Raw genomic sequence first — 15,777 nt, forward strand, 5'->3', positions numbered from 1 at the left:
ACAATGGACCTGAATGACACATTGGACCAGATGGATCTGACAGATAGATTTAGAACTCTACATCCTGAGGCCAGGGAATTCACTTTCTTCTCAAGTGCACATGGCACATTCTCCAAGATAGATCACATACTGGGTTCATATAAAGCAGCCCTCAATAAATATAAAAGAATTGAGATCATAGCATGCACACTTTCAGATCATAATGCTTTGAAATTTGAAATCAATCACAGGAAGAAGTCTGGAAAACCCCCAAAAACATGAAAGATAAAGAACACCCTACTAAAGAATGAATGGGACAATCAGGCAATTAGAGAAGAAATTAAAAAATATACGCAAACAAATGAAAATGAAAATACAACAATCCAAACTCTATGGGATGCGGCAAAGGCAGTCCTAAGAGGAAAGTACATTGTACTCCAGGCCTATTTCAAGAAATTAGAAAAAGCGCCAAGTGCAAAATCTAACAGCACACCTAAAGAAACTAGAGGCAGAGCAACAAGAGCACCCCAAACCCGTGGGGTTTGTGGCAAACCATGAGAGACTCTTGAATGCTGAGAATAAACTGAGGACTGATGGGTGTGGTGGGGTGGTGGGGAGAGATGGGCATGGAGGAGGGCACTTGTGGGGATGAGCACTGGGTGTTATATGGAAACCAACTTGACAAAAAACTGCTTGTAAAAAAAATATATATTGTTGCTCAGTATTAAAGCAGGAAACACAGGAAAGATAAGCCAAAAACTAATAAAATTAGTATCTAAAGGAGGAAAAAAACAGAGTAGAGTGATGACATAACCTCTCTGAGGATTTATTTCTAACTTTGAAATTATGTAAATGACCTAAATTATTAAAAAAAGCATTAAAATACAGCAATTCATAAACAAAACCAAAGTGTGTATTAACAAGGTGACCTAACTACATTTAAAAAGAATATTTCAAGTGACTTTAGAATCATTTTTACTATTTACACAGAAAAAGATTTTAAGGATAGAGCAAAAAAGTCAAATTTAATTCAAGTCTTATTATTAATTATATTAGTATTATTATTTTGAAATGAAACATAGGATAAAGCATATAACCATTAATGTTAAGAAATCCAGATTTTCAGCAGTAAAGAAATGAAATAAAAGCATAAAATCAAATTAGTTAAATAAAAAACCAAAATGTCAATGCGAATTCAGTTTTTCTTATCTTTTCAAAAATGTTCACGTGAGCTATCAAAAAGCTTAAAAGCAATTTTACCCGGGGGCAACGAGCAAACCTAACACTCAGATTGTGGCCTCTAAACACTATTCCCCACAGAAAGGAACCAGCAGTTACGGCTGAAATCACGTCTAGGATAGAACATATATAACAACGTTCTAGGATATCTGGAGCCAGAAAGCAAAAAAGCTCACATCAAAGACAAAAAGGTCACATAAACACGAAGAGCCAACATGAAGGCACATCAAAATGAACAAATCATGTTAAATATAGAAAACCCCATAAACTCACAAAAACACTACCAAAAAACAAAAACTGCTCATGGGCATTATTGTACAGCACCAATTCTTAACTGGTAATTTGTAATTAAAGAATAAGAATTACACTTTTTACTGCCTTTCCTGTAAATGCTGCATTAGAGGTAAACCAATGACACTAACTGGTAAAATTTCTTCACTGATGAATTCTGGATAACAAATTAGGACAGAATGAATGAATCATAAAAAAAATTATCTATAATAACTAATTCACCAAAGAATTAATTCAAGGAAAATCAACAACAAATGAGACTATTACATAATGGTTGAAAGAGAAATATAATCAAATTAGCCTTGTGAATTCAATGCTCCATTAGCAGCACTTAAAGTAGAACAATTAGGTATCATATGCCTCTGAATATGTACCATAAGAAATTCAAATTAGGTATAAAGTATTGATTCTTACTTTACAAAACAAAAATATGAGGAGCCCAAATGTATTCAATCTTTTAGGCCTATCTTTCAGTTTTCTGGCAAGTGAACAAATAGGAAAAGTAGTTAAATGACATCCCAAAGGAACAAAAACAGAAATCTGCAAAACACACTTCAAAGTGATTGAGTTCTGTCAGCAAATAACTGGCATGAAGAAAAAAGGAGAGAGCTCTACTTTGAAAAAAAAAAAAAAAGAAATTGAAGACATAGAATAAATGTAATACATGTGTCTGATACCAAAAACAACCACATTTTTAAAAATCAGAGAAATTTAAGTTGAATACGTTATTAGATAATAAAAAGGAATTAGTATGATAAATGAAATTACACATTTTTTAAAGATGCATGTAATTGAGATTCAACACACACACACGAAGCAAGTAAAACCAAATACTTCCTATTGATTTAAGTTAACCAATAATATATCTTGGAGCCCATTACATAATTCTTTTGTTTTATTCATAATAAATTTAATTTTTAAATGTCAGAGCTATAAATTTGTAATGAATATTAGACAGTAAACCATTAGAGTTCTCTAAAAATGACCAAGCAACCTTCTGATATCTTTTTTACAAAAATTTAATAATTACTGCTTGTTTACTAGGCACTAGAAAAAAGGGAAGAAAACCAGCAATATGCTTGCTTTCATGGAATTTCCATCTTGTATGTCAGGGAGTCTGCAAACTACTTTATTGCCCATGGCTGCTTTCATTCTAGAATAGCAGTTAGGTAGCTGTGACAAAGAATTTAGAGCCCTCAAAGCCAAAGTATTTATACTGATCCATTAGAAATAATTTGCACCTCTGTTACAGACAGCAAAGGCACATTTAAGAAATAACAAAACACCAAGTTATACAAATAAATCTAAGTATATTAGTATAAAACTAGTAAACTAGAAAAAAGTCTATGATTTTTATTACAAGCCTAAGACAGTGACAATCTGAAACCTGAGAAGAGTTTTATCAAAGATCTGCTGTTTAGGGGAGCCTCGGTGGCTCTGCTGGTTAAATATCTGACCCTTGATTTAAACTCGGGTCATGATCCAACGGTTTATAATATCGACCCCCCCACCTTGGGCTCTGCACTCTCTGCTTGGGATTCCTTCTTCCCTCTCTCTATTCCCCTCCCTTTTCTTGCTCTCTCTCAAAACAAACAAGCATTTATAAACAAACAAATAATACGAAAAATTGCTGCTTAAAAGTTGCAAGCAGAGGAAATACAAAGGTCCAGAGGTGGGAAAACTGGGCTTGTATGGGAACAAAAAGAATTGATTAGGAATACAGTGAGGATGAAAATATCAGAAATAAGGTTGAACAGGAAGACAAGGCCAGATCATATGTTAAGTCCTGCAGAATTATGAGAAGCCAAAAACTACCATTATATTTAGAAATGAAAGTCTAAAAGCTTTCCCTCCGAGATCAGGAAAAAGACAAGGATGCCTGCTTTCACCACATCCATTCAACATGGTATTGGAACCTAGCCAGATCAATTAGAGAAAAAGAAAATCCATTTTGTAAAGGAAGAAGTAAAATTATCAATGTTTGTAGATGACGCAATCTTTTCAATTTTTCTTAATGTTTAGTTTTGAGAGATAATGCAAGTGGGGAAGAGACGGGTGGGGGGGGGGACAACAAAGGATGTGATGTGGGCTCTGTGCTGACACAGCAGAGAGCTCAATACGTTAGGCTCCAACTCACGAACACGAGATCATGACCTGAGCTGAAGTTCAACACTTAACCAACTAAGCCACCCAGGTGACCCAATGACACGTCTTCTATGTACAAAGCCCTCAAGATTCCACAAAAAATTGTTTACAGCCAGTAAATAAATTCAGCACACATGGATGATACAAAATCATGTTCATGTATTGTTAAGATGATAATAATACCCAATGACCTATAGATTCAGTATAATCCCTATCAAAACCCCAATATCACTTTTTGCAGAAATAGGAAACCCAAGCTAAATTTAGATGTAATCTCAAGAGACCCAAACGGCCAAAAAACAATCTTAAGAAAAATAAAGTTGGAGAACTCACATTTCCATTCAAAGGTTACTACAGAACTATAGTTATCAAAACAGTGTGGTACTGGCTTAAGAGCAGACATATAGACCAATGAAACAGAATAGAAAGCTCAGAAATAACACCTTGAATATATGGTCAAATGATTTTGACAAGAATGCCAAGACCATTCAATGGAGAAAAAATAGTGTTTCTGATTATTGGTGCTATGAAAACTGGATATCTACATGCAAAGGAAGCTAATCTATATAAATTAAACTCAAAATAAATCAAATAACTAAAAGTAAGAGCTAAAATGATAAAACTAATCTTACACACAAACATTCAAGAAAAAGTTTCCTGACTAGATTTCACAGTGACTTCTTGGGTAGGAAATCAAAAGCAAAGGCAACAAAAGCAAAAAACAGAAAAATTGGACATTATCAGAATTAAAACATATTCTGCATCAAAAAACCCAATCAATAGGGTAGGAAGGCATTCCACAGAATGAAGAGAAAATATGTGCAAATTATACAGTATCTGATAAGGATTATTCAAATACAAAGAACTCTTACAACTCAAAAACAACAGAATTTAAAAATGAGTGAAGGACCTGAATAGACTTCTCTCCAAAAAAGATATGGAGATGATCAATAAGCACACAAAAAGATGCTCAGTTTCACTCATCATTAGGGGAATGCAAATCAAAACCACAAAATACCACTTCACACCAATTAGGATGCCTTTTATCAAACAAACAGAAAAAAAAAAACCGGGAAATTGATATGTGTTAGCAAGGATGTGGAATGTAAAATGGTGTAGCCACTGTGAAGAAGAGTATGACAGTTCCTCAAAAAGTTATACATTAGAATTAGCATATGATCTAGCAATTCTACATCTGAGTATATGCAAGAGAATTGAAATCAAGGACTCAGACATTTGCATACCAATGTTCACAGCGACATTATTCACAATAGCTAATGCATGAGAGCAACCTAAGTCTCCATCAATGAATGAATGGATAAGCTAAATGTGGTACACATACATACAACAGAATATGATTTCACTTATTTGATTCCACTTACTGAGACTCCCAAAATAGTCATAATCACAGAGACACAAAGTATAACAATTACCAGGAGATGTGGGGAGGGAGTGATGGGAAATTATTACCACAGAGTTTTAGTTTGGGTTGAAAAAAAAGTTCTAGAGATGGACAGTGGTAATGGTTGTACAACAATATAAATGTATTTAATGTCACTGAACTGTGTATTTTTAAAAGGTTAAAATGATAAACTTATATATGTTTTAATGTAATAAAAAATATTTTTGGTTGGAAAAAATATATGGGAAGGGGGTGAGCAGGAGAGTCAGAGTCACAGAAAGACTGGAGGATGCTCTGCTGAGCCACAAGCCACAGAATGTGGGCAGATTCTAGAAAAGTGAAAAGGCAAGGCTGCCCTAAAGCCTCCAGAAGGATGCAATCTTGCTGACACTTTGATTTTAGCCAGTGAACCCCATCTGGGATGTATGTATGTACAGAATCCTATAAATGGGGTGTGGGGGGATTGGAGAAATGTGGTATAGGGTGTCACAAAGGTCAAAAATCAGAGTATTTCAGTAAAATAAGTTAGTCAAACTGTTCAATGCTGAGAGACCTAAGAAGACATTTATACAGTCAAAGTATATATGACCACATACTGGTTTTTAAATTGTTGGATATACACATATATCAAAGAAAATACTGTTGTCTTCAAAATCCACGGACGAGACATACAAGTATATAGTGATAGAACAGATTCTTAAACATAAGTGAAAATATTTTTAGGCAATCAAGAAAAAAACAATGAACAAGAAACAAGATGATTCCAATTAGGGAAATATAAGACAAGCAAGAATACCCAGTTCTTCTCCTGTCACCAGGCCTATAATCTAAACCAAGTACTTCTAGCCCACAGGTTCAGAGCCATAGTTCTTTGATTTACAACAAATTTTAACAATTATCTAATCTGAATTCCTATCTAGTACAAATTCCTATACATACATACATCTTATCTTATTTTAGCCCACAATCACCTACTTGGGAAAATTCAGAATAAAAGGTAAAAAAACAAAAAAAACAAAAAAAACAAAAAACAGGGCACTTGGGTGTTGGGTGGTTCAGTTGGCTAAGCAACAGATTCTTGGTTTTGGCTCAGGTCATGATCTCCTGGTTCATGATCTCCTGGTTCATGAGTTCGAGCCCTGCATTGGGCTCCACACTGAGCGTGCAGAGCCTGCTTGGGATTCTCTCTCTGCCCCTCCCTTGTTCCTGCTCGCTCGCTCACTCCCCCAAAATAAATAAATAAACTTAAAAAAAAAAACTTAAGGAAGGGGCGCCTGGGTGGCTCAGTCAGTTAAGCATCTGACTTCGGCTCAGGTCATGATCTCACGGTTCATGGATTCGAGCCCCGCATCTGGCTCTGTGCTGACAGCTAGCTCAGAGTCTCGAGCCTGCTTCAGATTCTGCACCTCCCTCTCTTTCTGACCCTCCCTTGCTCATGCTGATAAAACATTAAAAAAAAAAAAAAACTTAAAAAAATACCAATTAAAAATATTAGTCATTAACACAATTGAAATTCCTAACTTTAATAAAATCTACTGTGTCTCTCAGATTGCTCGGTCATCGATAATTATATGTAGATATTAAAACCTGCATTACACATTTAAGAACAAATATTAAAGATCCAAATTAGTTTGCATACTTACAATGCAATATAACTTTGAGCTCAACCAGGAGTTTCTTTGACCCTCCATGACTTGTTCCTGGAAGTTTCTGCATTGCTTCCCCCTTTTTATTCAGTATTTCAATTCTTAATGCACCTATCAGTCCAAAATTTAAAGTAAAATGTCTTAGTTACACTAAAAAATGTGATGAGTCTGCTAGGTCTTAACACAGCATTTTAATTTATCATGGTCTTTTACATATTAAATATGTACGGCACACAAAAAGGGTATTTTCAGTATTAAGGGAAAAAAAACACATACCAATGGGGGTTCCAGCAGGCCTAATCTCATTTGGCAATAATTCATCTCCTTCAGGCCAAGTTACTGACAATCTATCAGGGAGCCTATTATGAAACCAGCATATTAATGTTTCATGAACTATGTTAATTATGGTTCTTAGATAAATAGAAGTCACTAAAAACTGTAATATTTATTTGATATAATATTTTGAAAGGCCAATGTTAAAATTCTACATGATTAATAATCTAAAAAATTTTTCCTTCCTAACCATTACTGTGGTACTGAAACATTAATACAAAATCTCTTGGTATTAAGAGCCAAGAATTATCAATATTGGGTGGGAGGGTGTGCTCTGCTCTTTTATAGTACAAGTTACCTTTGGTAATAAACTCTATGAATAGAATTACTGGTGAAATTCAGTAAGAATCAAAATGACTGCATCATTAGCCAAACAAGAGCTACAGTTCTGTCTTTCTACTTTCCTTTACTTCTTTGGTACTAATCTTTATCTCTCAACAGTTAGGACGACTTTCTTCTAATTGCAGGTCAAACCAAGTTGTTTTCTAACATACCTGAGTCATAGCACCTAAAACAGTGACACATTAGACCTAAAACAGTGACACATTAGATATATAAAATTTCCTCCTTTTTCTACAAAATGCAGGATTCTATTTTACAATCAAAGCTCTCAATTTTCTTTAACAGCAAGTTCATCACAATGCATACACCTAAGAGTACCAATGTCCTATTATGTGTCCATAACAACACACTCAAGAATAATTAAAAGCACTATGATTCATTTTTTATTTTCTTGTTACTCTTATCCTACATTCTGAAATGTGAATTACCTTGCCATTTCATCTTCTACATATTTTTTCACAGCTTTCTCAGCAACTGTCCTATCAAGCTTTGCAATTGGCACAGTTTTTACTTCATCATACAGTGCTTGAGGTTCCTGAATAATTTACATCAACATTTCAAAAAAAAATTATTCAAATTTGACAACAATGAAAACACTTGTTTATCTCAAAAAAACATTTTACCCTAATTAAATATATAAGCCATAATAGCTATTATTACATTATACCACAATGGTTTTTCTATTTTTCATGTAACCTCCTTAAATATAATTAAATACCACTCAAATATTAATAAGAATATAGTATAAGGATAAAGCCCATTCTTGTTTTGGATTTATTCATCTTTGAGAAAGAATCCTGGCTCCAATTTTTACTAGTTTGTGGGCCTTGGACAAAATGTGCACTCTACAAAATTACTTTGAAAACTAGAAATAACATATGTATGTTTGTTAAACACTGGACATACAGATGTTAAGCTCTACAGATTATTGAAAACACCAAATAAGAAACATAAAAATTCATGCTAACACTAATGTGTCCAACAGAAAACCAAATGCAAGCAGAAAATACAATACTGTATCTTTATTTCAGGATTAAACAAAAATAAGCAGTACCAAGACTTCCAATAAAAATATTTTATTACTTGCTATCTTACCATTGCAATCTGAACCTCTCCTCCTGTGGCATATACTTCTCCATCATGATCACCGTAAAGAAAAAATTTTACTATGCTTCCATAAAAGAGAGGAAGTGTCTTGATTGTCTTGACCTAATATTTAGTTTTAGAAAAAGGCTTTTAGTATTTATTAAAACAAGCTTAATATTCATAATCATAAAACTATTTCATTGAAAGGGAAAACTCATCAGAAAAATTACTGACAAAAACATTCTAATAAAGTTGTATTTATTTATATTTGCTTATGTAAGTTTCCCACTTAACATATTTTTGTAAAGATACAGTGGCTTCTTCATACAAAAATGTCATAGTTATGCATATGCCTAAAAGGTCCATCATTCCTCCAAAGTCAATTATGAAGCCAAAGTACCTCAAACCCTTTTTCCCCTACAAAATCTTGCTTTCAGATTATGAACAGTGATTACAAACTGACAAGTTATTTCTTTCACATAAACTGGCTCAAAGCTTGCCTACAGGTACTCTTTTCCTTACTTGGCTTTAAAAATCTAAAGATAATTTTCATTAGTTCAATTCAGAAACTCCTGACAGGAACTACAAAAGTTTATACACAACCTGCTTTTTCAGCCTCATTTCTAAACTATTTCCTTTCACACACAACATGTTGCAGGACAACCCAACTTTACTACTTGCTGTTTCATTGTACTTACATGTATTAGTGTCTGCATTCAGCCTGTGGTCTCTGAGAAAGCACCTTACTCAACCACCACAAAGAACTTGATAAAAAGATCACTTCCTCCCTGTAACTCAATGCTTGACTTCAGGGTTTCCTTCGATCTTTATCCCTTTCATTTTCCTTTGCCAGCACATCCTTTTCATCCTAACCCTCCTATATGCTGGAAAAGCCAGGCTCTTACTACACATACTACCTCTCTAGGTGATCACATCCAATTCCAACAATTCCAAGGCTTTAACTATAACATGATTCCTTTCCCATTACAGAGTGAATGGACACCCTTCAACATTTGTTTTATCTGTATAAACATCCAACTCTTTACCTCTTTCAAGGTCCATACAAATGCCACTTCTTGCCCAAACAATGTCATGATTTGCTTTTCTCCCAGGACCAAAGTCAGAAAATACTCTCCCTCTCCTTCCAAACTGCTAAAACAGTATTCATCCTCTCTTTTCACAGCATTTGTTCTCTTATCTATTATTATTTATGTTTAGGTTATTTCCAATTTTAGACTGTAATGTCCCTACAGACAAAAGACCTCTCTCCTAGATCTCTTCATTCTCTATAATGCAATCAACAAGCAGAGTTGCTTACAAGCAGCAGATACTCAACAAAAATTTAGTAAAAAAAAAAAAAAATTAAAAACCAGAAACACTCATTACTTCATATCACATTAAAAGAAAAAATTAAGACTCTCCATTTAAGTTTAGTGCAAGAAAAAAATTAAAAACCTTGCTAATAGATCTTTTGGGAAACAGGTTTTTAGTAAGTGTCATGTTAAATTATGCAATTAAAATCAACTGATCTCTTCATTCTCTCCTGGCTCCTGAGGAGTCAATACATGCACAATTTTGTTGTTAAATTCTAATACATTTAATTTAATTTCAAATTCTATTCAAAACTGAATTCAGGGGCGCCTGGGTGGCTTAGTCGGTTAAGCGTCCGACTTTCGCTCAGGTCATGATCTCGCGGTTCGTGGGTTCGAGCCCCGCGTTGGGCTCTGTGCTGACTGCCAGCTCAGAGCCTGGNAAAAAAACAACTGAATTCAAAAATAAGTTAAACCTACCAGCTGTCCTGCTTTGTATATTTTTCCATCCCATTCTATTGCTGAGTATGTTGCCCAGGGGCCCTGCTTTTTAGAAGGAAGATCAGGACGTGTAATTATTCCTTTAAAAGATGTAAATTTTATTTGTTTGTCATACTTCTCATGACAGTCCTTCAGCCATAAAGCAAATTCTCTATCAATTTTCATTCGCTGTTCCTGTAAAAAAAAAAAAAAACAACTTTTAATGTTCTATGAAATATAGCTACTAGTAAACAAATACAACCATAGACACATCATTCATTCCTTTTATTCTTCCACATATCCCACCCTCAGAAAACCTAATAAAAAATTAAAATATTCTGCTGGAACTTTCTCCCAGACAAATTTATATTTCTAACAAAAGCATTACTAAAGAAAACAAATCATTGCTATCATCTTTGAAACCAAGGTCTCAATGGTCACTACCTACAACAAAGCTTCCCTTCCCTGGTATAAATCCTAGAGTACACCAAAAATGATGAACACTGGCTGCCTAGGAGAAAGAGAATTAGTTGGCTATGGGAAGCAAAAAGCTCCTCACTGTGAACTATGCACATCCTCAATAAGGTGATAAGAATTTCTTTCCATTTATCAAGCATAGACATACACATATATATAGTAAACATAAATACAGTTTATCTATGGTATTAAAATATCACTGAGGGAAGTGATCAGGGGGAAAAAAGTCTAAAAAGCTCCTTATGAGGAGGATAATGACAAAAAAGGTTGAGAAACACTGCTATACTGAACACATTTTTCCTTTTACTTATTATGTACTATATCTATATATACATATATATAGTACCTATTCAAAAAAGTTAAAACATGAAATGAAAATGAAGTGTTCTCTAATATTAAAGAAATGTGTTTCTATTTACCATTCTTCACCCTGTTGGGAGATAGTATGGAAAGATTTATACTCAAGCATAAGCTGTTTAATGCCTGTCTTTAAGAAATTAGTAGGGGAAAAAACCCTCCACATTACATGCTTTCATAGAAAACAACACATGAAGTTAAATAAGTTCATTTCTTCCCACATACCTTACTGTATGATATACCATTTCCAATGAAAATGGGACCAAAAAAAAAGATTTCACCTTAAAAGTTTTTGACTTGAAATTGGAATACCAGTATCTTATCACTGAAGAAAATTAAGCCTATCAAATTTCTATACTGAACTTCTATGTATAGCCCTTATAGTATAAAATATTATTTTACATGCTCTCATCAAATGGACATGCTTCTGTAGCTTCTATTCACTGTCATAGGTCTTGATACTAAGATCTAAATATAGATCTGTAATTTTACTGAAACAAAGCCTAATCAGTTTGAAATTTTTCAATAAATGCTCAACAATTTATATATATTCATTTGATCTAATAAAATAAAAAGCACACAAATTATCAATACAAGTCTATATTATCCATGACTTCTTGTACTTAAAATACAACACATGCAAATACTCAAAATTTGTATTTAAAATCATACCTGTCCATTTAAAATCCTTGTGAAAAGGGTGTTCTTATCTTTCAATTTTAGCTCAAGATCCATAAAAGTCAGTTTATTTGTGCTGACCTGGAATTTGTCATTAGTGAATAATGCACCAGATATTCTATTGTAACATTCAATTGGTGCAAGCCCTCTCTTCTTTGGAGGAGTACACCAGTCAAAGCTTGAACAGAACAAAACATTAGTTAGTAAGAGATTAGGTTTATAAATCAATGTAATTTCAGCAAAAATCAAAACTTACTCTTCAACAGATGTATACGGTATTAGCCGTCCATTCCAAAAACATTCAAAAATAGGCCTTTTCCCTCTTGCTGCTTTCTCAAGTATAAAACAATCATCATCATCATCTTCATCTTTTAATTCTAAAGCAAATGCATGAACAGAGCAAAATGTTTATTGCTATAGAGTTTATGCAACTTTTACCACCAAGTAACCCACTTCTTTACGTGAAATATTGAAGTTGTGTCAGAGAAACTGTAACAAAAGCTCATAAGGTGTCTCACACTGCTTTCTATAAAACTTAATGACAACTTTAGTTTGCCCTCAGAAAGGCAGATTTCTGAAGCTGTACCACATTACCAAAGATGTTCTTATTTACGTTAATATATAATTACTTATGTTACTTATCAATCTGTGTTAAGAGTACTACACTAGCTGCTAAGCCTTCAATCTTAAAATCTATGTATAGTGTAAAAGAGTCACATATGTAAAGAGATTATGCCCTATAGCAAAATCCCTCTTCCCTACAAATATAAGAGCCTGAATCCTGTACCTCAAATACAAGTTTCACAATTCTGTCAGAACCAGTATGCTCACATAAAAATCATCTGGGAAATCTACAGTATCTAGTAGCAGCAACTTTGCCTAATTTGATTACTCAGTAACACTAAATTTAATTTTACTTTAAATAAGCTATTAAATTTTCAAAGATCAGATTTAGGTGATACAGCTAGAATTATATTACAAAGCATCAAATGCAGAATTAGCACAATTGTCTAACATTTTTATGCTTCTTAGCAATACATTTTCATATATCCAAATAAATTAGGATCAAACACTATGATCCTGATAGAGTAACACCTTAGTTACTTTGGCTTTCAGGCACCTATACAAAATAAACCCTTCTTCCCCCAAAAAACATTGAACAGAGAAGTTCCTTTCAATTAAACCAAATCACTTTGCTCTTAGAGAATCCCTCTGGATCACTCAACTTATTCTTATTTTAAGATACCATTTGAAACAACTTTATCTTTTTGTCTATAGCATACAAAAATGACAAATGTCAAACAAAAAAGGGTTCAGCTACATTGGGGAAGATAGAGCCACACTTACTAAATTATGATGGACGCTATTCTAAGGATTTGCACCAGTGTATCTAAAATTCACAACACTTCTACAAGGAAAGAGATGACCTCCCATTTCACAGATAAAGAAACAGAGATAAGGAGTAGTTTGTCAAAGTTTACACAATAGAAAGTGGCAAAGATGGGACTTAAATTAGGAAACCCAGTTCCAGAACCCACAAGACTAAAAAGTACTCTGAATGAGAAAGTTTAATATCGTTAATCTACGTATGAATGCAATCTCAGTAACTCCACCAGGATTTTTTTCTTAAGTGAATGCACAAAGTGATTCCAAAGTTTACCCGGAAGAGCAAAAGATTAAAATTTCCTCAAAAAAGAAAGGTGAATTTCCTAACCTGCAGGTATCAATATATAATATGAAGCTACAAGAGTATCATTACACATGTATACATGTATATATAAAATACATCAATAGCTTATATAAAGAATTCAAATCTGTGTACTTAATGGAAGTCAGTATTATTACAAAATATTTCAAATATTTAAAAAATAATAACATCCAGTAACTGGTGCTACAAAACTAAATACTCACATGGAAAATATTAAGGCAAAGCCCTACCTCATTGTACGCACAAAAAAAGATTTTAAGTGCATTAAAGATGTAAACATAAGATGATTTTTAAGAAAAGCTACAGGACCTTTTCATAATCTGGAAATGTAAGAAGGTTTTCCACAGCAAGACAAAAGAAAGCATTAAAAAAAATTGACATGACTATGAAAAGCTTAAAACTTCTTTATAAATACCTACAAAGACAATGGGAAGACAATATATAAATGATTACTATTCAGTACATAGCTAAAAGTTCAGTAAGATATTCATGAGAAAAGAATATGTAATATTCCTTAAAGCCAGTGCTTTACTCATCTGGAAGTGAATACACACAAAAATCAAGAATTATAAAAATTATAAACACCTAACAACTTAAGCTTAAGAAAGAAAGTTTTAATATTTATCTAGCCTTAACAGCCCGACTAATAATAATCATTAAAAAAATTCTAAATCACAACTTCACATTTTGTAGCTAAGATAACAGATTAACATACTTGATGGAAAGCATGGATCATCGGGGTAAGTTTCTCTATCATATAAGAAAGGGTGATATCGAATAATCCCTTCCACTACACCATCTCCTTCAACATGAGCCTTGAACTCAAAACTATCAGCTGCTGTGTTTATATACAACGTCTGCATGTCATCTTCTATTTCCCTTAGGTTGACAATCTTAGGTGCCTTCCCCTTTTCAAACATAGAAATCTAAAATAAAAATAAAACAAAAATAATTAAATTCTATGGTGACTTACTTTTGTTCTCAACTATGATCCAACAACAGAACAGGCAAGAACTGTACTTAAACAAGTAATCATATAGCTTACTTAAATATACATATATATATATGTTTATATATGGGTTAAATAACCATAAGAAGCATCTCAATAAGGAATACAATACACTACTTAAAAAATACAATGTAGCAAAGCAAAGCTGAAGAATAATTAACTAAGGAGTACATTTAAGGTTTCTTGCTAGAGGTAGGAAGTGAGACAATGATGCATGTGAAATTCTTTCCAAGGTGTGGGCAAGGATATTGAGGACTCAATACTGAAATGTTCTGTACTTCTAAATCTTACTTCAACATTATGAGACTTTTATGAACAAAGAGAAACACTTATATCCCTTTTCCTCCCCACTTTGAAACCTGATGTTCAACCACATCTAGTATCTCTGAGGAAGACAGGAGAAGAACAAAGCAAATACTATACTAAATAAAGTTTCAAAAACTACATATATCTAGTAATGATCTCTTTACTTAAATATTAAATTGCCAAAGTACTTTGGTACAAGACAAGGAGAGGAGGATTGTCTATTGACTGATTTTTCTTATCCACATTCATTTGGAACTGGAACAGGTACCTAATAACTTGTAATATTTTAACAAAGAATTTTATCTTACTTCAATATCAATGTTGTTGAAAGGTCCAACTTCTTTTGAAGTACGTTTTTCATTTCCTTTTGGGCCATGAATATAGTAATGATAAATATGCCTAAAATACAGAAAAATAACTTTATACTTTTAATTCAATTTAATTCATAAAATTATACTTCATATAATAAGTTACAAAAAATTTTTATAACTACTATTTGACAGTATCTATTTGGTAGATGCCAGCCAAATATTATACTAAGCATTCTTAAATACAGTATACCATTTAATGGTAAAAACAATTTGAAATGCAGGTATTGTTACCTCATGTTATAGATACAGAAAGTGGGGTACAAGGAATTTTCAGAATTTACCTAAGGTTATAGAACTAGAGTTCAAGAGAGGTGGGCTACAATCCAAGACTTTCCAACATCAAAAGCCCACATGAATTATACCTCTAGGAAGAACAGTATGAGAACTAGAAGACAAAAGACTGTTAATTCTTCTTGTCAGGAATGTTCTAGAAAGGACTTAAACATCAGGGAGTACATAGGATTGTATATTTTTAAATTATCTCAATATGAGAATATTACTCTACAACTCTCCTCTCTCCTCTCTTACAGCATTGAAACAATCTCACCCCAACATTCCTAAAACAAAACTAATAAACTCAATATAATCCCTTTAAAAACCAATTCAGAACTCTCTGCT

The 15,777-nt window shown here is 33.2% G+C and overlaps 1 protein-coding gene across 3 annotated transcripts in view; it reads right to left on the bottom strand.

Annotated features, from left to right (window-relative positions):
• The window catches only part of SMCHD1 (structural maintenance of chromosomes flexible hinge domain containing 1), a 141,649-nt gene that overhangs the window by 91,416 nt on the left and 34,456 nt on the right, over positions 1-15,777 (bottom strand). For all 3 annotated transcript variants that reach the window (XM_077778161.1, XM_077778159.1, XM_077778160.1), the window contains exons 9-17: positions 15,097-15,187; positions 14,189-14,399; positions 12,022-12,142; positions 11,760-11,943; positions 10,254-10,448; positions 8,473-8,586; positions 7,806-7,912; positions 6,979-7,061; positions 6,700-6,813 (exon numbers count right to left, since the gene is read on the bottom strand). In XM_077778161.1, coding sequence (XP_077634287.1) covers positions 6,700-6,813; positions 6,979-7,061; positions 7,806-7,912; positions 8,473-8,586; positions 10,254-10,448; positions 11,760-11,943; positions 12,022-12,142; positions 14,189-14,399; positions 15,097-15,187 — 1,220 coding nt within the window. The remainder of the gene's footprint in view (positions 1-6,699; positions 6,814-6,978; positions 7,062-7,805; positions 7,913-8,472; positions 8,587-10,253; positions 10,449-11,759; positions 11,944-12,021; positions 12,143-14,188; positions 14,400-15,096; positions 15,188-15,777) is intronic.

Source organism: Crocuta crocuta, unplaced genomic scaffold (genome assembly GCF_008692635.1).
Source record: "Crocuta crocuta isolate KB4526 unplaced genomic scaffold, BGI_CrCroc_1.0 scaffold26, whole genome shotgun sequence".
Lineage (NCBI taxonomy): Eukaryota > Metazoa > Chordata > Mammalia > Carnivora > Hyaenidae > Crocuta > Crocuta crocuta.